The sequence below is a fragment of the Pseudomyrmex gracilis genome, unplaced genomic scaffold, assembly GCF_002006095.1.
Source record: "Pseudomyrmex gracilis isolate BER0280 unplaced genomic scaffold, ASM200609v1 scaffold_96, whole genome shotgun sequence".
Classification (NCBI taxonomy): Eukaryota; Metazoa; Arthropoda; class Insecta; order Hymenoptera; family Formicidae; genus Pseudomyrmex; species Pseudomyrmex gracilis.
Genome location: NW_018020680.1, coordinates 23,946 through 46,803, shown reverse-complemented (window position 1 = coordinate 46,803; position 22,858 = coordinate 23,946). Strand labels below are relative to the sequence as shown.

General features: G+C 33.7%; 2 protein-coding genes across 3 annotated transcripts; both read left to right on the top strand.

Moving 5' to 3' along the window:
* Positions 1–25: 25 nt before the first annotated feature.
* Positions 26–6,415, top strand: LOC109855723 (glucosylceramidase-like). Of its 2 annotated transcripts, none has more exons than XM_020430259.1 (10): positions 26–192; positions 2,608–2,832; positions 2,946–3,069; positions 3,635–3,788; positions 3,986–4,146; positions 4,468–4,862; positions 5,186–5,423; positions 5,516–5,632; positions 5,889–6,003; positions 6,108–6,415. In XM_020430259.1, exons 1-9 carry the CDS (start codon positions 150–152, stop codon positions 5,986–5,988), a joined length of 1,557 nt encoding a protein of 518 aa, XP_020285848.1. In that variant the 5' UTR covers positions 26–149; the 3' UTR covers positions 5,989–6,003; positions 6,108–6,415. The 2 variants fall into 2 exon arrangements, with proteins under 2 accessions (XP_020285848.1, XP_020285847.1); XM_020430258.1 differs by having other exon boundaries at positions 5,889–6,024.
* Positions 6,416–16,066: 9,651 nt separating this feature from the next.
* Positions 16,067–19,856, top strand: LOC109855725 (venom acid phosphatase Acph-1-like). The gene is made up of 7 exons (XM_020430263.1): positions 16,067–16,283; positions 16,725–16,832; positions 17,092–17,357; positions 18,023–18,179; positions 18,268–18,391; positions 18,566–18,777; positions 19,029–19,856. The coding sequence occupies exons 1-7, from the start codon at positions 16,182–16,184 to the stop codon at positions 19,281–19,283; spliced, it is 1,224 nt and encodes a 407-aa protein (XP_020285852.1). The 5' UTR covers positions 16,067–16,181; the 3' UTR covers positions 19,284–19,856.
* The last annotated feature ends 3,002 nt before the right edge of the window (positions 19,857–22,858 follow it).

Genomic DNA, 22,858 nt, shown 5'->3' with positions numbered 1-22,858 from the left:
TTTTCACAGTATATAGTGCTTTAAAATATTTATTTACATGTTGTACTAATATCTTTTCATTAGTTTCTTTACGTAAACCAGTTGCGTGTGTGTGCATATGTGAAATTAGCTTTTATAGGCATAACCTGTTTTGTTTTCAACAATTCAGTATGCGATGCGTTGCTGCATTCGTCGTTACGTTGTCAATAGCAGGTGATAATTATTCTTTGTTTTATAATATAATAGAATTTATAGTATAATATAGTATAATATAGTTTAATATAGTATTTTATAGTATATTTGTTAAAATTTATTTATAAATAATTTATTATATTTATTTATATTTATTTAAGTGATCTATTTAACAATCTGTTTATAAGTGATTGAATTATGTAATATGAAAAATTGTTTAACGTTTATTTAGACATTTTTGGTACATACGACTTTTCCGATTTAAAATTGTTATTCCGAGGTAAGTTTTTTGGAAATTATGCAGTTTAGCTACTTTTCTCAATTTTGGCTATTTCAATGCAGTTTTTTTGAAAATCGCTTTATTTTGTCAGTCTAATGAGGAATCAATCGAGGGAACTCGAAAAAATTATGTACTTCCTCACTATATAAAAGAAAAGTGAAACTCGTAAAATCTTTATAATTTTAAATCTCTTGATTTTGATCGAGCAAGTTTAAACCGTTGTGCAGGATGTTGTGCAAATAATTTGAAAGTAATATCATTTATTTAAACGTTTCGGTTTTTATTTTAAACCTTCAGTCGATTATTTTAGTAGAACAATCCTTCCTGATTTTCAATGACAAAGTGTAAATTAAAAGTTAAATTAATCGGTATCAATGTTTTAAAATGGAAAATAGTCGTTGTGTGTGTTAATTTCCATTTTAAAACATTAATAACGACTAATTTAACTTTTAATTTACACTTCGTCATTGAAAATCAGGAGGGATTGTTCCACTAAAGTAATCCACTGAAGAAGGTTTGAAATAAAAACCGAAACGTTTGGATAAATGATATTGCTTTCAAATTATTTGCACAACACCCTGCACAACGGTTCAAACTTTCCCGATCAAAACCAAGAGATTTTTAATTCCGTTAAAGAACCTGATTCAAAACAACATCAACATCCTTTATAATTATGTCCAACGGTTCTCCCGATGTCGATGATGTTTTAATATGTAAAAAAAGACAAGATATTGGACAACTTTTTCCTTTACATATAACCACTGTTTGAGCTTAGTTTTCGAGAATTACGCCAAAAAATTGAGCTAATTTTGCACTGAATCTAACCTTTCGTGTTCCGTTGCAATGTATACAAGAGAACGTCGGCTCGTCGCTTGTTTATTATTTTTCTTCCGCGGCGACTACGCAGCTTATGTGACGCGATATGTTATGTGTCTATTTGCAAATCATTAATTACTACGGATATAAATAGTCGATTTTCGTCTTTGTTTACTTTTCTATACTGAAATGACCTTGTAGTATTTTCTTTAACGAGTGACTACTATGTCTTGTTGGATAAATTTTTGTCGAAAAATAATTAGTTTGCAAAATTTAACAGAGTTAAAAATTTTTAGTCAATTATAAATCCATCTTGAACCTCGTTTCTCGTGGAAACAGTGTGTTCCGCTCATCCTACAGGAAGCTCCACTATTCAAACAACTAGATACATAAGTATGAATTGAACTTTGCTTTGCGTTGGAGGTTACTTTTTACATAAAGCGAGATTCAATCCAAACCAATGTGTCTAGAAATAAATTTCGAACAATTAACATAAATGGTTAATCACAAAAAATTTAAGTTTGTAGTTCATGACGCATGCTGTTTTAACAAGTTATAAAAGCGAAACAACGACGTAAAACTTATATCTTGGCTTATTTAACTTTCAAAATTTATTACGTTTTTTATCTTTACGTAATCTAGCATTGTAAACCTCATTCATGTACTATTCATGTAACAGATATGTAAGACAATATATACAATACATGTAAAAATATGTAAAAAAAACTGGTTTACTTGCTCATATACATTGCACTTTTTCGTTTTAAAATTTAATAGCGGTGACATAATTATAATTACTCAAAAATATGTGTATTCTGTTATGTAAGATGATCATTCTTTGTTCCGTTTCTTTGTGTGTTGACGAATATAGTGATAGTTCAATTCGGATTTTAATCTTGCAGTTAAGAACTTTCGATTAGTAAACATCATACTTTATTATTTGTATATCTGAGTTATCGGTTGTTTTGACTCGTTGTACTTGCCGACGCGCATTAAACAATCTCTGATGACTTGTCAAGTTAGGTGCTGAAAATATTCAGTAATTAAAATTGTTGTTTGTATGTCTCCGTTATCACTTGTTTTAGCTCGTATTTGCCAACGTACATTAAACGGTCTCCGTGATGAACGGTCTTGTCATGCTAATTGCTAAATATATTTAGGAATTAAAATTTGATCAAAACGTCCAAAATATACTGCATTAAATTTGTTCGATTGTCCACTGCTTAGACTACAGAATCTTTAAGTCTTTCCTTTTAAATTTATAATCATTCATACTTTTTAATTCAACAAATTGATATAGAACAAATAAATAAATATGTTATAATTTTTATTAAACGTAGTTGCGGCATTGAATGAGTGCGTTAGACGCCCATCGCAAGAGACAGGACAGGACGATGGACATTATTGCGTTTGCAATGCAACGTACTGCGATGAAGCTCCAGACGCGACCAAACCATTCTTCACTTCTGCGAGATATGCTCTCATAACTTCGAGCAGAAGTGGCTTACGATTTTATATGTCGAACGGCATATTTAGAAAAGATCTATTAAGAGACAATGTCGACGGTAAAAATTTATAAATATATTTCTTGCAAGTAATAAAACATTAATTAGTATAGAATGTTTTGCATGCAAATATGATTTAAACCTCTTAAAAAAATACTTTATATTTTTATTAGGAAGAATTATCATCAGCCGGAGAGAGAACTATCAAAAAATTTTGGGGTTTGGTGGAGCAGTGACCGATTCAGCATGTGTAAATATCCTGAAGTTAACTAAAAAAGCATCGAATAATTTGTTGCGGTATAATAAATTATAAATTTCTTTTTTTTTATTTGTTTCTCTTTCAATCTCTTTCTTTCACTCACTCTTTCTTTAAAGTCTATTTAATTACAAAAAGTTTCACCGGCTCTTTTTAATAAAATTAATTAAACACAAAAAGTTCAACAAAAGTCAAACATCGGACATCAGTTCAATTCAACAATTTATTTACTAATCAAATCAACAATTTATTTACTAAGTAGTAACAATACGTTTCGACTTTGATTCGGTTCTTCTTTAGTGACTTCATAATAATAGATCAACATTCAAAACTATAAAATCGTAAAGTTGTTCTGTAATAAATAATTGTTTGAATACAATGTACAATATTTCAATGTTTTTAGTAATATTATTTTATGCCAAGAATTGTACTTTTTCTTATAATAATTATCGTTTGCGTTAACATTGCGTGTTGCATTTATTGTAATTTGCGTATATATTCAAACAAACAAAGAATTACCACTCAATGTTTTCTTTATCTAACTACAAAAATTGGCAAAAAGTCATTCTTTACTAGAAAATAATTTCCGTATTTTCAATTTTTCAGAAGCTACTTTGGTTCAAATGGTATTAACTATAATATGCTCAGAGCACCAATGGGTGGTACGGATTTCTCATCAAGACCATATAGTTATGCAATGGTACCAAACGATACAACGCTTAAAAATTTCGAATTACAAATGGAAGATATCGTTTACAAGGTTGTTTTACTTATAAATGTGTACATTTCTACTCTAGTTAGTTGTTGTGCATGTTCTTGTAAATAGTATGATACAAATAGTGTATTATATATTGAAGAAACCGAACTATTAAGTAAAATAGTTTGAATACAGCTTAGAATGACTGCATGGTATAAAATATATACATAAGTACTTAAGTATTTCAATTTTTAAACCAGATACCGGTAATAAAAAGAGCACAACAAATGAAAAGATATAAGATTAAATTACTGACACTACCGTGGAGCGCTACTCCTTGGATGAAAACAGTTGACACTTGGACCTGGAACAGTTCACTGCGCTCGGAATATCGACAATTATGGGCAGATTACTTCGTAAAGTAATATGTGATTGTAACATATTTTTACAAGCTGTGTTATTACATCTATTATAATTGATCTTTTCTTATCTTAATTTGCAATTATTCTTATTATTTTTCTAATAATTTTATTCATTGATTAACCAGACGGCAACGATTTAGTTTTTACATGTAAAATATACACCTACACCTATAAAGATAAAAACATATTTTATAATGAACACTTTATAAAAGCTATATCTATAACTTTCTAAAACTTGTTTTCTGTTTACGAGTAAACAGAAAACATCGATCAAATCAAATAGTAATTTACTAATCAAGTGATATTTTTTATTCTCGTAGATATGTTGCGGCATATCAGCGTGTCGGTATACGATTCTGGGGTTTGTCGTCTCAGAACGAACCGATGAACAAATTGTTNCTTACAGCAAAAGTTCGTCTTAACGGAATGCAAATGACCGCCGAAGAAGAACGCGATTGGATTATCGATTATTTGTGGCCAACTCTGAAAAAGAATAATTTCCATCACATCAAGATCTTTATAATGGACGAAAACAGACTAGTGCTTCCGTCTTGGCCGAGAAAAGTGTTTAAAAAAGCAGAAGTTCGTAACATCGTTTCGGGAATCGCGGTTCATATGTACTTTGACTATAAAGTCAGTCCGATTGTCCTTGATGAAGTAAAGCGAGATTTTCCCGAGAAATTGATACTTATAACAGAAGGCTGCATCGTTAATGGTAAGTTAATGGTAAGTTTATGTGAAAATTCGTAATCCTTTAGAATACACATTCTCTTTTTTTCGTCCTGATAATACGCACATGTAACCTCTCGAGCACAGACTCTACAACTCCTTGAAGTCGCACAGTGGTGATTGGTCAATTGTCATTTAAAATCATATGTGAAAACATATGTGAAGTCAAAACACGAGAAACGAAGTCTCTTACGTTTTACAGAGTCAAAGGTTTTACTGTTTGTATCGAAAGAAAGTTTGATCGGATAAATATTAATAAAGCGCATTCTGTTACACGTGTTCAATGAATGACACGCCTTATCTCTTTAGTTACAGAAAAAAAAAAGGTGATTCTTGGCTCGTGGAGACGCGGTGAGATCTACGCGAAGAACATTCTCGAAAATCTGTCGCATTGGGCGTCATCTTGGATTGACTGGAACATCGCCTTAGATACAAACGGTGGGCCCACTTATATCGGCAATTACGTTGATTCGCCGATCATAATCAACGTTACAGCCAACGAGTTTTACAAGCAACCGATATTCTACGCCATTGGACATTTTTCCAAGTACGCAACAATTACAATTGTCGTTTTCCGCGGCATTTCTACACTTTCAGCTTTAATATTCTTATTAATAAATATTCTTTTTCTGTAATCAGATACGTTGTACCTGGTAGCGTAAGAATCGGCACAATATTAGAAAACCTCGAAAAAGTAATTCAGAGTGTCGCATTCTTTACACCTGACCACGGCGTAGTATTAGTAATTTTAAATTTGTGAGTTACAAAACGAACATGTGAGAGAATATGTTGGAAACATTTAACATACAAAGATGTTTTTTCGGGTTTGAACCGCGTTAGTGTCATTTTTATACCGACGTTTTGTGAACATTACAGCTCACTTCATCAGGGTTTGAAGAGCAGCCTGATACTGTAGTATCAGTAAACATCTTTGTATGTTAATACTACACACCGCGAAAGCATCAAATATCAAAGTTGGAAACATTTCTTTGATTGTACTTTTCTTCTTTAGGGACGATAAGGATAAGGAAATTTTGATCGAAGATCCGAAGAAAGGAATAGCAAGATTAAATGTTTTTGGCAAATCTATAAACACGATGAAATATTGGTAGAGACGTGATACAAATGTAAATATATATCAAATAAGTGTAAGTGTGTGTCGATGTATTTACACATGTGTGAATTAATTTCCTTTTCAAATATATGTACATTTGTTTTTCTTTGTGTGTAGAATTTCACTAAGAAGTGCGTCTATAGAAGACTGACAACGTTAACAATTCACACACAAATCAGAAACACTGCGGAAACAATTAAACAAAAATTTGTTAAGTAGCCACATAGTTTTGTTAATAATGTTTTGTGATACTTTTTCTAATCTTTGTTTTCTTTAACGAGCTTTTTCCGTTCATTAATATGTACTTTGACACGAAGTTCATCTATTTCTTTGGTAAAAAATATTTCTCAGTCAGAGAAATATTGTAGTATCTTTTTAGTGACTAGATTATGTACTTTTCTGCTGTAATAATAACAATAAACTGTGATCTCGTGTTTAAGAATTCTTGTCTTGAATTGTAATTTCCTCTACTTCGTCTTATCTGCATCCAGTTATGCGCGTCGTTAGTTCGTCAGTTCGCAATTACTCTAAACTCCCGCATAACTCGGGTCACTCTGCATTAAAACTCTCATTGAGAATTCTTACCTTCCGGGCAAAGGAATTTGTCGGATATGCGGCCGCATTTGACGATCGCCACGAGAAATGGGATTGCACAAACTCGCTTTCAATCTCGCTGAATGTTTAAAAGATCTTCCTGCGTTTACTCTCTCTCTTTCTCTCTTTCCCTTTCCCTTATTGTAAGCTGACCACGACGTTAATTCGAACAAAAATATAATTCGAATTGCAAGAAGAGAAAGAGAAAACGTAGAGTTATATAAATCTCCATTATTTCGTCGGATATATATTATTCTCTACTTTTCAATCACATTCTCTCATTAAACGTCGGTGTAATTGTCCTTTTATGTGATACGATAATTTTTAGTGCTTCGCAATTTTTGTAATCGCGAAATTTTAAAAAGAAATTAGCGAACTTTATTTAATAAAATATTAATAAAATATTGCACATATTCTTGTTCTCAATACAGTTTTCACTTTTCTTTCTATATAAACTATATTCTTTATCTTTATAATCTACAACAACTCTCAACTCTCTTCTGTGTGCGTTAATATACACGAATATTTATTCAATATAAAAATATTTACGTTCCTGCAATTGTGCGTTAATTTTTTTATCTGAATCTTCTACTATTTATTCGCATAATATTGTTCGTATATAATAGTTGTTTTTATTATTTTTATTTATGAGACTCTCGTTTCATTGGAAACAGTCTTCGTCTGGTACGTTTTGTTATTATTCCAGATCCGATGAACAACGCGGGTGATAAAAATATGTTTCCTGATGTGTCAGCGGAATCTCAGAAATCGAGATATAACGCGTAAGAAGAATATCCGAGACGAAGGATTTGTTCGTACGAAAACGGAAGACTGAATTTCGGACGGGTGAAATGTATAAAGCTATGATCCCCGAGGATTCTTTATTGATGTACTACGCGAAAGACATCGCGTCGCTGTTTCCGCGTGCGCCGAACTATGTAGGTTACCAGTCCAAGGTCCTGTCTCAACTATGCCCCGGGTTATATCGCTCGTACGTGCGCGCCAGGTAACTCGCTGCGGGCACTTCCTGTGTGACCCATATGCATCCCCCTCCGACTACATCCCACTTCGCAATTTTGGATTCACGCGATGTTTTCAAAGCTCTCGAAAACCGGACTAAAATTAACAGTTTGTCATTTATAGAAATATCGTTTGTTATATAAAACAATTCGGCATTAATGGCTTTTACAGTTTCTCGATATGTTGCAATATTTACAACAAAAAATAAATAAATAAATAAAATCAAATATAATTTCAACAATCGCAAATATTACAATCGCACGAAAAATAAATTTGAACACGAGCCAAAAATGATGGTGCAAAAATAGTCATTTGTTTTTCTGATGCGACAGTAATTCTCAACGATTTCTTTCTGTAAATTGAAAAAATTAGGTTTCAATCAGCTCTCTCGGAGAGAACAATAAAGATTCGCTAATTATTTCGTTGGCAAATAACAGGTGAAGATAGAAGCTCTCTTCGATTTCTCTAAGAAAGCAAAGCAAACGGTGCTTCGCCTTATCGAATATAATCCTGCTCGTCTCGTCTTCAACTCTTTATTACTCCTCGACAGAGGAGTAATAAGTACTCTTCTTTGTGTGTAATAAGAAATTAATACAAATATATATTTCGTAAAAATTTATGTAATCAGTTTGACGAACATGATTTGTCGAAAAAAAAAAACGCTCTCAATAATAAAATTTTCTCTCGTAATTACTTTCAACTATTCCGCCAAAAAAGAAAGACCTAATCTGATCAAACAATTATTTAAAATGACCGCATTAAATAAATGCACAGCTATCTAAACAGAGTGGGATTCTCTTGCACTGGGATTACGCAAGAAAAAGAGATCAGAGACAGAGTCTGAATGAGAGAGGAAGGATGTTTTCAAAGTAGGTTGATCCGGGACAGGAAGGACGAGAGAGAAGCACGTGGATAGGGGTGAAGGTCGAGGTTTAACATGAAAACCGTGCGCTGGCTACCGGAGCAGCCTCTGATATAGTCTATTGATCTTGGACTGATCTGCAGCCGGGTTGCCGGGAGAGGAAGAAGTTGTTCCCCGACCGTATCTTCACGCTCCACGACATCTGTCGATAAGTTATTCAATTCCGACGCGCTATTGGATTTTCCTTTCCCCGTGAGAGACGAATCCACACTTGCGGTCTAACTGCAAAGCAGCGACTCGATCAAGGACGAAGTCATTTTTCGCACACATTTTTGACACACACGCTTCTCTTAAACGAGTGATTTCGCAATGCGTGACGTCACAGAATTTCATTAGTTCTCTTCGTACGTAAGAAAACTAATAAAATTCGTTACGTTAAAATGATCATAAATCTTATCCCGACGGGTATGTTCTTGCCAATTAATAATTTTGCAAATATGGAAGTTGTTTATTGTTAAAAAAACAAATATCCAAGCAATAAATTATTAAAATTCTTCTTTTCTGTTCGAGAATTTATAGTTTTAATCGTTTATTTACATTAAATCGTTACACAAATTATTCGAGAACGGAATTTTGGAATTTCTTCATACGCATACGTAATCATGTTATTAAGAAAGAAATATTGCAAATACACATTTGCCAGTTGAATAATAGAGACATTATCGTTAGCGAAATCTTCGTCGAGAATTTTGCAATGCAATTTTAACGCGACGTATCCGTTTTACATTCGGTTGCATGCGTGATTACACACGTGAAACAACGGACACGTGTCGAGAAAAGCCTGGTACGTCCGCGATAAGAAGCTCGCGTCTGATTTGCGACGCTACCGGCCTCGCCCATTCATTATTGATGCTGTATATGTAATGGGAGGAGGGTTTTCTCTCGCGCACCGCGCTCTGCTGCGTGCGAGAAGAGATCGCGGCGACGGTGCGGCGGTGGATTAAAATTCATAGATATCCTTGAGAATGGATGCGAAGGCTCCTCCCGGGTACTGTAACAGTATCATCTCTCGCATCAATCATTGTTATTTTTCGAACAACGGTTGCTTCGTTTATTTCGAGAAACTTGCAACATTCACTTCAAAAATATTAAATTTTACTCGCCGAAGCGAATATTATTCGAAGAGATAAAAAGACATTTTTTTTTTTTTTTTTTTGCAATATTTCAGTATACTTATTGAACACTTCAATCATTGTGCCAACGGTATTGTACGTTCGCGCGGACGTGTTCAACGTTCGGCGATTTCACGGTAATTAGCGTTTTCGACGTGACAAAATCGTCAGCGAAATGTTAACTTTCACGTTATATACGTTTAAAAAAATATTCTCTTCAAGATTGAATTTTATATATTGTTGGCGTGCTCGCTTTTGTGAGATTTACCTCGTTTTTCGTAAGGTTGAAATATGTATTTTCGACATGTCGTTTCGAAAGCGTACAAGAGTTACAAGAGCAGATCGCGCGAGATGATTATACGCGCGCGTCTCATGCATACGTTGCACAATCGCGAACTTTTTGACATTGCGGTCGAAATAGCAGCAATTTGCCGCAAATCTGTCGGATTGCGCACAATTGCGCTGCCAATAGCGCTGACATTGCGTTTGTTGAGGTTAAATGACTGATTGTGGGCCGATGACCCGGCGAATACAGCTGTTGCACATGTTACTTTCAGTCGTAATTAATGCGAAGAAATAAAGAGCCACACTTGATACGGCAGTTCAATACAAACAACAAACATATAATAAAAGACGCAACTTCACCGGTTTCTTTTGCAAGTTTTTCATTTGTAATAAAAATTTCAAGATTTCGCAATTATCTTCGATCTGTCTCTCTCTCTCTCTTCTTATTTTGTATCAGTGACTATTTGCATTTTGCGCTTGTGGAAACGTAACTACACATGTTGTATAATAACATTTAAACATCCGGTATTCTGTGTTTCTTTTTTACTGCTTCTTCCTTTTTCCCTCTCACTGTATGATGTCTATCCCGCTTCGACGGATCGTCCAAGGTTATCACTTGTGTGCAAAGCCGCGGAACAAATCGCGCAATCGAGTAATCAATACTAGGTCGGGAAGAGGCGGCAAAAAGTGTGAACAGTTAGCGTTCGACAAATGTTCAATCAGATCTATCGTCATCCGGTATCGTGTCGCGTGTTGTTTTCGTCACGCAAAAAGTTCGAATCCCGAGCTTGCATGATCAAATTTATTTATTCGTCTAATGCAGAAATAGCAATTTGCAAGATACAGTACATCGCGTTTAATTTGAACGGATGAGCTTTAGACAGAGGTTAATACACACATTAAGCGAATAATTTCTCGTGTCGTCTTGTTTTTACATATTTGTATTACATCGTTAGCATAAAATTATAATACAAAGCGACACGTGTTCTAATTAACGCAGTCTCTTCTTCGACTTATTCAATTATCCGGATCGAGAGAGAGAGAGAGTAAGATTAAAGATTTAATCTCACGACGGATTATAATTTCTACTTTTAAACACATCGATACGAATCGTGAACGATCCAGGCGCGTTTTGCACAACGCGTAAAATGCACAAGGGAATAACAAATCAATCGAATCATCTTTATTCTCACAGTTTGGAAATAAAAATGAAGAACTCCGATGTGTTGTTTTATGCGTTAAGTCTGCGGTTAGATCGTCTAAATGTTTAACACATTTCAAAATTATTTTTATGGAAACGTTAGTTAGTTTAAAAACAAGCATATATTTATGCACGCGCACAGAAGCTTAAAGCTGTCAGTATATTGTCGATTAAAAGTTTACATGTATATTTAACTTTCATTAATCTCTCTTCAGCCGCGCTGAAGTTAACTTCGCGCGGCATGTATATTGCGTAATATCTGTACATTTAAGTAAATTGCGCGCAACTCGCGCGTTTGATTCAAAGTTGTTTTGGCAAATTTGCGTAATTGTGTGTGTTTCGTTTTTAAAACATCTTTACACGTAACGCTCCCACAAGAGTCATTTGATATTCACAATTATACACACATGCGAGACCATATTACATATCCAAGACATATCCATATTTGTTTGTATCAATTAATAATAGAATATATTGCTACGCGCGAGAGCGAATCACCACATTCATCGATTTATCAGTCTAGCAGAATTAATCGCAAGATTCGCGGAATTGATCGTTTGATGGAAACGATATTTTTCAATTAGCCGCTTACTAATGAGTGTATGATTAATTGACGCATTTACTTCTTATACTTTTTATTGCTTCTGATTTTTATTTTAGATATTGGATCAAATTTCCTATACTTAGTGTGACCCGATATATATTTTATTTAAATAATATACGATAACAATACTTATAATAATAATAATATACAATAAAAAAGTTAATTAAAATGTTTTCTTCTTCTCAGCATATTTAAGTAACTTTACCGAGTGTAATTTACACATTTATATTTATTCCAATATAAAAAAATTGAAGTAAACACGAGATCAAAACAATGTCGTATATTATGCAGAAAAATTTAAGTATAAATTTGTATAAATGTAAATTTAGTAAACAAATTAATCACATGCAATACACTCGATTGTTGTTTTTTGTTTTTTAATTTACAATGTAGATTGCATCTGTAGATCTTAAACTTAAATTTACGTCACACCTGCGATTCTCTTGTGCGATAATGAGATGTTTTTTGCTTACATTATATTTGAATAACAAGTTTCGTTTTAGAATACAAGAACGTTTATCACACACCGCATGCATTGAAAATTACGTAAACCCCTTCTAGCTTTAAAATCTTAATTAATTAGCAAACATACTCATATCGTTACCATGTTTCATATTAATTATAATAATTATTATATCGCATAGACTATGTTATTAATAAATAATCGAGCCAGTTGCTTAATATTAAAATTTCTCCGAAGAAAAATCAATAAATATACCGCGCTCAGATAAACAAATAATCGCGACATTTGATAAATGTTGTATTATCTCGTTATATTCTCGTACACATATTCTAAATTATAATGTCAATTTTTTTATTTTTACAAAATAATATGAAAAATCTCGTAAAAAATCAAATGTTATATACTTCACAGATAACGTTGTACCAACAATGATATTTCAGTTGTTAATGACGTCAGTCAGTGAATGCAAAGTTTTACTTCACTTGTTTTTACGTAGCAAAGTTATATGCGTCCAAAGATTTTTTTTTGCATTAATTTTATGAGTTGTAATTGCTCAGTTGCTTAACGCGCATAAAAATTGTTTTTCACTCGACAGTAAATTGTTCTGTAATAACCTACTATCTCTAGTGCCTGCTGTAACATATTTATAGTTAAAACTAAATTATAATGATTATCGACGAGTGTTTAGATAACACAATTAATTGGGCGCTTGTTCTTTACATTGCGAATAATCATCGCAAATAATCAGTCTCCAAAATAATGCAATTTCTGATGTATAAAACGTACGTTAATAATGTCACACATTTTCCGTTAACAACATAATTAACAGGTAAAACACATAATCGATACAGAAGGCTGACCATTAAATAAATTACAATGACTACATTATGTAGAGTTATTTCTAAACGAAGGTCGCGCGAAAGTCGTTCTGTTCGCTAATTTCAATATACGCGGATACTCGGGGATAATATCTGATCTCATTTTACACGATCTTGCGTTCAAATAGCATTGACCTCATGCATAAAAGCCTATGTGATGTTTGTGTTATTCGCTCATGAGATTATTATATTACATGTGAGATAGATTTTATCAACACATATGAGATCATAAAATGCGTACAACTCCACATCTCAGATTTTACACATATAAAAGGTGTGTGACGCATTACGGTGTGAAATTTCATCATCACCTATAGAAGATAACTCGCTACTTGCGTATGTTTACGAAAACAAAAGAGATATTAGATATAATTTTTATCAAAAACTCTTAGCATATTTTATTGACAATTCTAGAATGTCTGATGACAATCCAAAATGAGATGTGTTTTCTGAGACTAAGCACGATGACGAAGTTGCGATACATGTATAATGAATCTTATTAACAAGCGTGCGATATACACTTGTTTAACGGACTATTCTCTCTCTCTTGATTGGTTATTTATCATGGATAATTGCACCGATAAACCGACGAGCCCATAGCAATCATTTGATTATGAAGTCACACGCGAATCGATCTTATGATACGAAAAAAAAAATCTCTAACCGATTGTGTGTGTGTGTGCGATTGCGAGCAATTAAAATTAATTATTTTAAACTAGTACCATAACTAGTAACATAACAACGTAACAACATAACGTATATTTATATAAGTATATACAAATATACGTATTGAAAGAGTCCATATTTTTTATGCGACATTTTTATTCTCATTTTTTATTCTTTTTTTATATATATATGTTCAACATATGTTATATGTTTTCTCTCTTTTATATATTCTCTTTTTATACGACGGCCGATTTTATATTGCACGATATTAATTCTGCGTATTTCAAACTTACGTTGATTGACTTTTTGTTGCTCACATAAATAATCAACGTTAATATACAATCGTTCCAAGAGATATGTGTTTGCAAAATATTGATCCACATGTTGTGTCGTCACAAATGAGAAAATTATTCACTCATGGCGTACATTTCTGACGAAAGTCTGTCAGATTTCCTTTTATTCCGTGAATTGAGTTGTGAAAGGAAATCTTATCGCGCAGAGACGCTTCTCTCTAAAGTAACTTCCGCGGAATACGCATGTTGTTTTGACGAAAACAAAAGGATCAAAGTGCATGTAATTTAAAATTTAGAGTGGCAATAACAAGATACAGCAAAAAGTATCAAAACAAGAAGACCTTTCACATTATTGTTCAATAAAGATCGGCACAGTCTTCATTGAATAAAAAAATGACTTATGACAAATATATAATGCAGGTAGCTATTATATTTGATAAAACGTCAGATAAATGTTAGACATTACAAGATTGGTCTCACAAGTCGGACAGAAAAATAAGCTTGGAACTCGAATAATTTCAACTATTTCAATACGTTTCTACATCTGGCATGACATATATCAATGTCAGATTTAAATATGTCGATGTATCGTAGAAAAATTGAATTCGAGAGAAATATTGAGACATGTAGTCCCTTAATACTTGCGCGATATGATATACTTTTCAAGAAAAAAGCTCTTTCGCACTTATAAAATCGCAATTATAAAAAATTAAGCTTGTATCTACAAATACTGATGTTAAGTAAGTAATTGTCAATTAAATAAAGCGTGCAAAATCGCGCGGTCTCACTTTGAAATAAAGAGATTTTTAAGAACTTCTCTCCTCAATAAAAGTAATTTAAAAACACCGTTCGTGACAATGCAAATTTTTTTTATTTTATTTACGCACAACAAGTATAAGATAAATCTGTTATTTTTCGAACATTATTTACGTTACGCACGTTTTACGTAAGTAAAACAAAAAAAGTGCAAAGATTGTATAAATGGTGTTATTTGACTTTGACATTTGTGTGAGATCAAAACATAATTTTTTAAATCCTTAAAAAAACATTTAAAAAATAGATATATTCTTGTTGTTTTTTGAATACGAATAATAAGCAATCAATACGTGGAATAAGCAGCTTTCAAGAGTTTTTTCATAGTTTGTACTTATAACAATCTTTTTTTCTTTCTTAATATTTTTCTTTTTCTTCCTTAAATACGCGCATTAACAATATTATAACACTTTATATTATCAGCTGTAATATCAAGGTGTGTTTTTTTGCATTACCAACAAAAAATTTTCCAACACGCAATTATCCTATATCCTTGAAGTTTTAATGTTAGAATATTACAGAATAAAACCTTATCTAATCTAAAACTTATGTAATCTAAATTTATGTAATCTAAATCAATTTTGCTACAAAAAAAATTAAATTTTATATTTAATGCTCGTTGTATGTTTAAATAAAAAGATAGGAGAAGACATCTGATATTCGGGTAAAATTCTTCTTTAATTCGATTTTAACAAATCGATGTTAACAAACGCTTCAATCCACTATGGGATCTTCTTCAGTGTTTCAATAAAAACAATTACAAAGAAAACATAATTTATTCGAAACGATTTATTGTCTTCTCCTTATTTTTTTATTAAAAAAAATTAATACTTCAAAATTTAATTTCCAAACACACGGCACGATCTTTCTCTCTATCTTGTTGTTCGCGCAATTACGAGTACAAAAACATTTGTAGATATTAATAAGCTAAATGTACATAAACTAAATGAAGATTTTTATTCCAAGTTCGAATAAGATGATTCAATCTATAAAGGCAACAAAGAATTCTCTCTATACGCAATCGTTGATTGTGGTTTTCCGTTGATTTCCAGTTATGCTTACGCGTCCTTCGACGAAGACGAACAAACATCAGGAAAAAGGATCAGGCGGGGAATCCGCTAATAAAAATCGTCAGAATTGTTAGCCTGTTCGGAGCGTTTCTTGTATCGCCCCCACTCGCAGGTGTCAAGAATAGTTGAGAGTAGTCATATAAACACCATTCGCACAGATTGTGTTGCCACTGTTAAATCGTCCGAACGTGACCGCCGACCAGACTGGTTTTAGTTAAGTGTATTATAAACTTAAAAGTTCCTCCGATCAAAATAACTGTTTTTATTAAGATGTTCCTGAGGCGGCCGTTCGTTTTCGTCGTTTGTTTTTTCATCAGCTTCGTCGCGTCGAATTCGACCGATTCCAAATACGAACTGCAGTTTTTCCACGCGGTAATTGTTTAATTAATAGTATTTTTAGATACATATATATATTCGTTAAATTAATTTTTTCTACGGAAAAATACGAACAACGGAATAAAAAGTCTTATCGAAAACTTCATTTCTTCGAATTTTCGTATATAACGAAAGCTAAAGTTGACGTGCAAGTGATAAGTCCAGTTTGTTTTTTTTTCTTTTCACCTTGTATAGACGAGATAAATTTGTTTTTCGAAAAGGTCGAATGATAAACGTCGTCATATCAAGAGATACGTATATATTTGTGCAAATGTGAATTTAATATCCAAGTTTTCAAGAGAAATTGAGAGGTTACAAGAAAGCAATCTCTCGTGCGCAAGACAAGAAATAAAATATTTGCATTATTGTAGTTTATGTGACAGTGATGATAATAGATGATGACGATAACTTACACGAGTAATGTTCTTTCTTTCAAAGGTGTTTCGCCATGGTGAAAAAGTGCCCGATACAAAATTCCAGAACTACCCCAACGATCCATATAAAAATTTTAATTATTATCCGCTGACCAGCGGCGATTTAACCAACGTGAGTAAAAATTACATTTAAAATAAAATATAAATTAAAATATATCTGTTGTTAACTGTGTTCATTTGTAACAAATTATACCTGTCGTAGTTGATATTTAAAAATGTTTTTATCTACGTTTTAACGTCTCGAAAGTAGAAAAAATAACGGAATCAAAGGTATAATTAGTTGCAAAAGAGAGATTGTGTGTGGAATTTTCCAACATTCTTCGTCTTCGAGAGATCTATGCAAATTTAATATCTTTTCTTGTGCAATTTAGCAAGGCAAGATGCGAGAGTATAAAATCGGACAGATGATGCGCGAGAGATACGATAAATTTATCGGCCCGTATTACTGGCCGAACGAGGTGTACGCTCGATCCACCGAAGTCCCGCGAACTGCGATGTCTCTTCAGTTGGTCTTGGCGGGATTATTCCCGCCGTCTACTGTACAACAATGGCATTCGGACCTGAAGTGGATACCGACGTACACGTTCTTCGTTTCGTATCTGGACGACACTCTTCTCTTTCCCCAATATTGTTTCCGGTGAGTGATAGAAAACCAACTTTATCGCGAGAAAAATCAAATAAGCACGAGAGACGATTGATTGAAGTATCCAAAACGACGCATAGATAGCGACAATAATACCTATCACATCGCGCTGTTGTCGTTTTGACAAGTTTCATTTTGACAGTTTGCACGACATAACTCGCTAAATTAAATTATCTCTCAGTAATTTTTTGACAATGCATCAGTTTATACTTCAACTGTTGCAATGGACAAAATTTATGAGCTTCGAATTGCTGCCTCCTCCGGCTTGTTTTACGATCCCGTGCGATTTTCATTTATCTCCGAATCTGAAAAATGGCTCGATAGAAAGAAATCTTCGAACAACAATAAATATCAATTATCGATACACGACCGTTTGAAGAACTCGAAAAATCGTTCTATCAAAGTAATAAAAGCTATTTCGAGAAGCGCCGGTCAAAGTCGAGGAATAAAAGATTGAGAAATAAATATACATTTCCAATCCGATGAATTTATTGTTTAGTCTTTTCGTTTCTGATACTTATCAATTGCTCTTGTCGTAACAAAGATAGAAGATTCGAAAATTTATTTAAATAGAAATTTATTGTTTATAAATGTACTTTAATTTTTAATTTAACAAAAGTTTGTCGAGCTATTTTCCATATATATTTGTTCATTTTTAGATACATTCGAGAATTCAAAGCATTTCTCAGACAACGGAGTACGCAGGCGTTAATCAATCGATATCAAGATACACTGACCTATCTGACAAAACACACTGGCAAGACGATCGACCGTCCGTACAGTGTTTTGCATTTATATAATCTATTCAAGGAACAAGTAAGTACAATTTATTGCGCTTTCGAGATATAGATGTAAACACCGCCTGAAATGTATATTTCGATCGTTTATTTATTCACACTTTCAGTCCGCGAACAATTTGACACTTCCGGAATGGACCAAAACAGTTTACCCAAAACCGATGGATGAGATAGCCGCGTTAAGTTTCAAATTCGCTTCGTATACAGACACTTTGAAAAGATTAAACGGAGGTAATGTTATATCTGTTATACATAATTTGCAATCGTTTTCCTTTTGTCAAATCGAAATCTTTCGAGAAGCACTTTGAGATTTCACGCTTTCTTTCTTTTTTTTTTTTTTTTTTTTCTGACGATAGAAGACACAAAGTAGAACATTTTTTTGCAAATGCTCGTCTATGTCCGCAGGCATGATGCTCCGCAGAATTGTGAATGACATCGAGGAACATCAAGCGGGAAAAGCGCTGCCCGACAGAAAAGCTTTTCTTTTTAGCAGTCACGAACTCAATGTGGCCGCTCTCGTTTACGCTTTGGGAATAAACGAAGTGAAACTGCCAGCTTACGGTTCCACTGTTATAGTGGAAACGTATCGGGATAAGTTGGGACTTTACTACATTAAGGTATGCGCGCGTGATGAATGAGAGTTTCGCATCGAGAGATCGAATAATTCAACTGACATTAATATTTGCTGCTCGAAATATACTAAATTGTCTGTGCGAAGCGAACAATGACAAATCTCGAAATTGTAATTTTAGATTAACCTCGTGCCTATTATGCTTGTACATTGTTCGCTTCATGTTATCTCAGTTTGTCGTGAGCGCTGTCATCTGCGCCGCTTTAACATGAGATTCATATCGTTCACATTTTGCAGGTCCTTCTATGGACAGGTGTCACGGAGGAATTGATTCCGCAGAAGATTCCGGGATGCGCGGAATTTTGTCCGTTCAATGAATTTCTCGCTATTGTGAAGAACGTTCTGCCAAATGATAACGAGTATCGCTGTTTGCCGGATGAAGAAAAATCAGGAGCCGATTATCGATCGGCAGCTAACACAGTCACCTCAAGTCAATATATCTTCTTTTCCGTCCTACTCGTATTCGCGTCGAAATTAACGCGATATTTTTAAGAGATTTAGACAACAATTTTAGTTGTACGTTGTAAGCTAGATAGAAGCAATTCACAGATATAGAGCAAATTTTTTTATACACGAACAGTTGTTAAAGAGTGTTACAAAATTAACGGACGCAACCTCGCTGCTATATTCTTCGCGTATCGGAAATATATTTTGATAAACCACTCACGGGAAAACCGGTGAAGTTGCGGCTGTGTGTGCGTTCTGCGTTGTGGTCGCGACACACGTTTATGCATTTTATCTTTTTATATACACACGCGCTATTGCCGCGTATTACGCGTATATATGTACATTGAGAAAAAGTGTTTGAAACACGAGAGACCGAAAAGATTTTTGCCAAAACCATAATAGTATTACCTGTACAATATTCCACGAATCATCGTTATCAGCGTGTAACACAATGCGTAATAACCGTTGCAAAATGTTTCTTTAGAAAAAAAAAAGAAAAGTCGCGAAGTTATGAGAAAATCAATCATAATGTTAGCTCGCGTTGCATACACGGAAAAAAAAGTTTTGCTATTATATGGTTAGCAAGAAAAATGGTTGACTCTACGAAATTTTTTGTTTCATCAACGAAATGTTTTGTTGACGAAACAAAACTTTTGATAAACTTAACAAATGTTTTTTTGCTGGCCATATAGTAACTAATTTTTTGCTACTTTAGCAAATCTTTTTTTTCCGTGTAGACAATAAACACATACATACACATTAATATATGTAAATAATTTATGTAAATAATTTATTTATGCAAATAATTTTTTACTGTATAGTCATATCAATATCTCTTACAACAAATATGTCTCACAGATGCAAAAAAGGAATTTTGTTTACCAACTAGATTCTCTTTTTTAATCAATTATATTCGTGATGATATTTCGTATAAGTTGTAAAAATTGCGAATTGTTACAAGCTAGTTTCATAGTGCTCAATTTTAATAATTATTATTCAATAATTATTATATATGTATGATTGCGTGAATAAACATCGAGTGAAAACTAAAACAGGCTGATGAGAAAATTTTTTAATTGTGATATATATGTGCGCGTTTCTTCTGTTTGCTCGTAACTCTGTTTTTTTTTTTCACATTCATTTTTAGAAGAAGAATCAGGTTACACACATTGAAGTTAGAAATACGTAATCCAAGTCTTTATATAAAAAAAAAAAAACCCCCGATAATAGTACAGTGACCTGAAGCAAAAAGTAAACGTCAGTTTGACATCTGATTTTAACAGTCACAGTTACCGTAATTGTATTAAGTTCTCCGTTTGCTCTGAACGCGAAATCGGAGCAAATTTGATTCCAAAATGAACGGGATAGTTCTACTATTTTCGGCGAGGTGAAGAGTTCAAGAACCTGTCGCGAAAGCGATCGATCTCGACGAAAATTCACATGGATTTTCGCGATGTGAAAATAAACACCGTGCGATTTCGAGACAATATCAAAATTGCACGTGATGTATTTCTTAGAAATGTCTTATGTTTTTTTCCAAGTGGAAAACAATTTCTAGAGAGAATCCTCTGACATTTTTGCATATGCCGAATACTGGTGTGTGCATTTTTGTTTTGTAAAACACTCACGCGCTTCAGATTGACATGCAAAAATATTTGAGAAGCACTGCGCGATGTTCGCGCGCGCGCGCGCGCGCTATCCTTTGCCGCGGTTTTTCCTTTCTACACGGACAGGAATCGAGCCGCATCTCGACGCGCATCAAGAAGGGTCTCTGCACTTTCCTCACGGTGATTCACCTTCGCGTGGCGAAACTACGAATGCGTGTGCGCACCTGGGTGATGCGCACTCGTTAAGGAGCACGTTTCGTATCAAGTGCGTTATTTACATAACGACGGTTCTTGACAGAGCGCTGCACTTGCGCGCCGGAGTTATCATCGCTGATATAAAATGATACGCTTGTTTTACACGCTCCTATATTTTCCATGAAAATTAATGCGCGGTCTCGCGAATTAAAACGGTACAAAAAAATAAATTAACAGCAACGTTTCCTGTTCTTAAATAAATATCGGTTTCGTTGACGTATGTAACGTACGTTACTCTTGGTATAATATCTGGATGGATATCCGAATTTAAGAACGGTATATAATCTGTACTACTAACTCATCTCAGAGAGTAACTGACCGGGATTAGAAACGGGAATTTAAAGGAAATGCTCTCGGCTGCGATTGCGAACATAATTCGCGGCCTCCGGCGTAGTCGATTGTGCTATTCGATACGCGTTGCAAGTAACCGCTACGCTAATTTCCATGGAATTGTGTGTGTACACTGTGCGCAAGTGCGCTATTCTACTAATTTGAATAATTAACAATGTTGAATTAATTAAAGCACGAAATCTCCGGATTGGCTTGTTAACGTCATCGGTAACCGCCGTTTGTCCCGCGTATTTGTTTGTCGAAATATATTTCGGAGTGCTCTAACACTAGTATCTGATATAGGAAAATATACATAGGTGTACATATATATATATATATATATACATAAATGTGTATATATATGTACACCTATGTATATATAAATCTCTCTTTATACTGATTATTTTCTTCTAGCTCTTATACGTAGCAAGATCTATTTAAAACCGTTTTATTATCCTGTAGAATTTAACAAAATCTCATTAAAAAAAAGTTACACGTATCATATATATCTTCTTTTAATATTTATTTAAAATAAGTAAAAAATAATTATTTAGAATAATTATTTATTAAAGAAAAACTATATATAATACAACATTTAAAACCTCTAAACAAAATTAAGAGAGAGAGAGAAACATTTCTGCGATTACAATAAAGAAAAATGTATTGTAAAAAATGCGCGTTATATATATTCGTCTCGATTCGCTTTTATTTTTATGAATGATATAATATATGAATAGTGATCGCGCGAGATGTTTTTATAGAAACGTGCGTGTCGCTCATCACGCAAAGATAGCAAATCACCGACGTATAAAGGTGAAGGTGTGGGAATGCATACCGGTACCGATGAGCGGCAGGTAATGTCCTCCCAAGGCAAAGATTTCTCAATAGCCACGCGATTCTTTGAGTGGCCGGCGCGGATACGCGCCATCGGCCGAGCATCGCCAAGAATTTCCCGTTTGCATTATGCGAATTCCGTCGCGGCATGTTTGCTCGCCCCGTCCTTTAAACATTTCCGACGACCATGTTGCGTGATGATTGTGACTAAATATATATATATAAACGGGAGAGAGATAATGCATAAATTTTAAATCACAACATATGCGACGCGTGGAACGCGCGCGCTGTTTATGTATTAATGCAATCAATTTGGTCATTCGTGACATAACAAATAATAAATAAAATATACAAAAAGCAAACTTAAACAACAAAAAGAAGAGAACAATATTTTACAATTTCACTTAATTTTATATCTGAATTTATTTTGTTTATTTTGCTCTAAGATCTTTTGCGTAAAATAATTATTACTCGTGTTAAAAAATTTATCCTTTTTTCATTCGTACGTTTAGCATCTCGCGATGCTTTAATGCAAAATACATTGAGAAACGAGCTTTTGCTGTGAATCAGCAATTCGTCACGTAGTTCTCATAA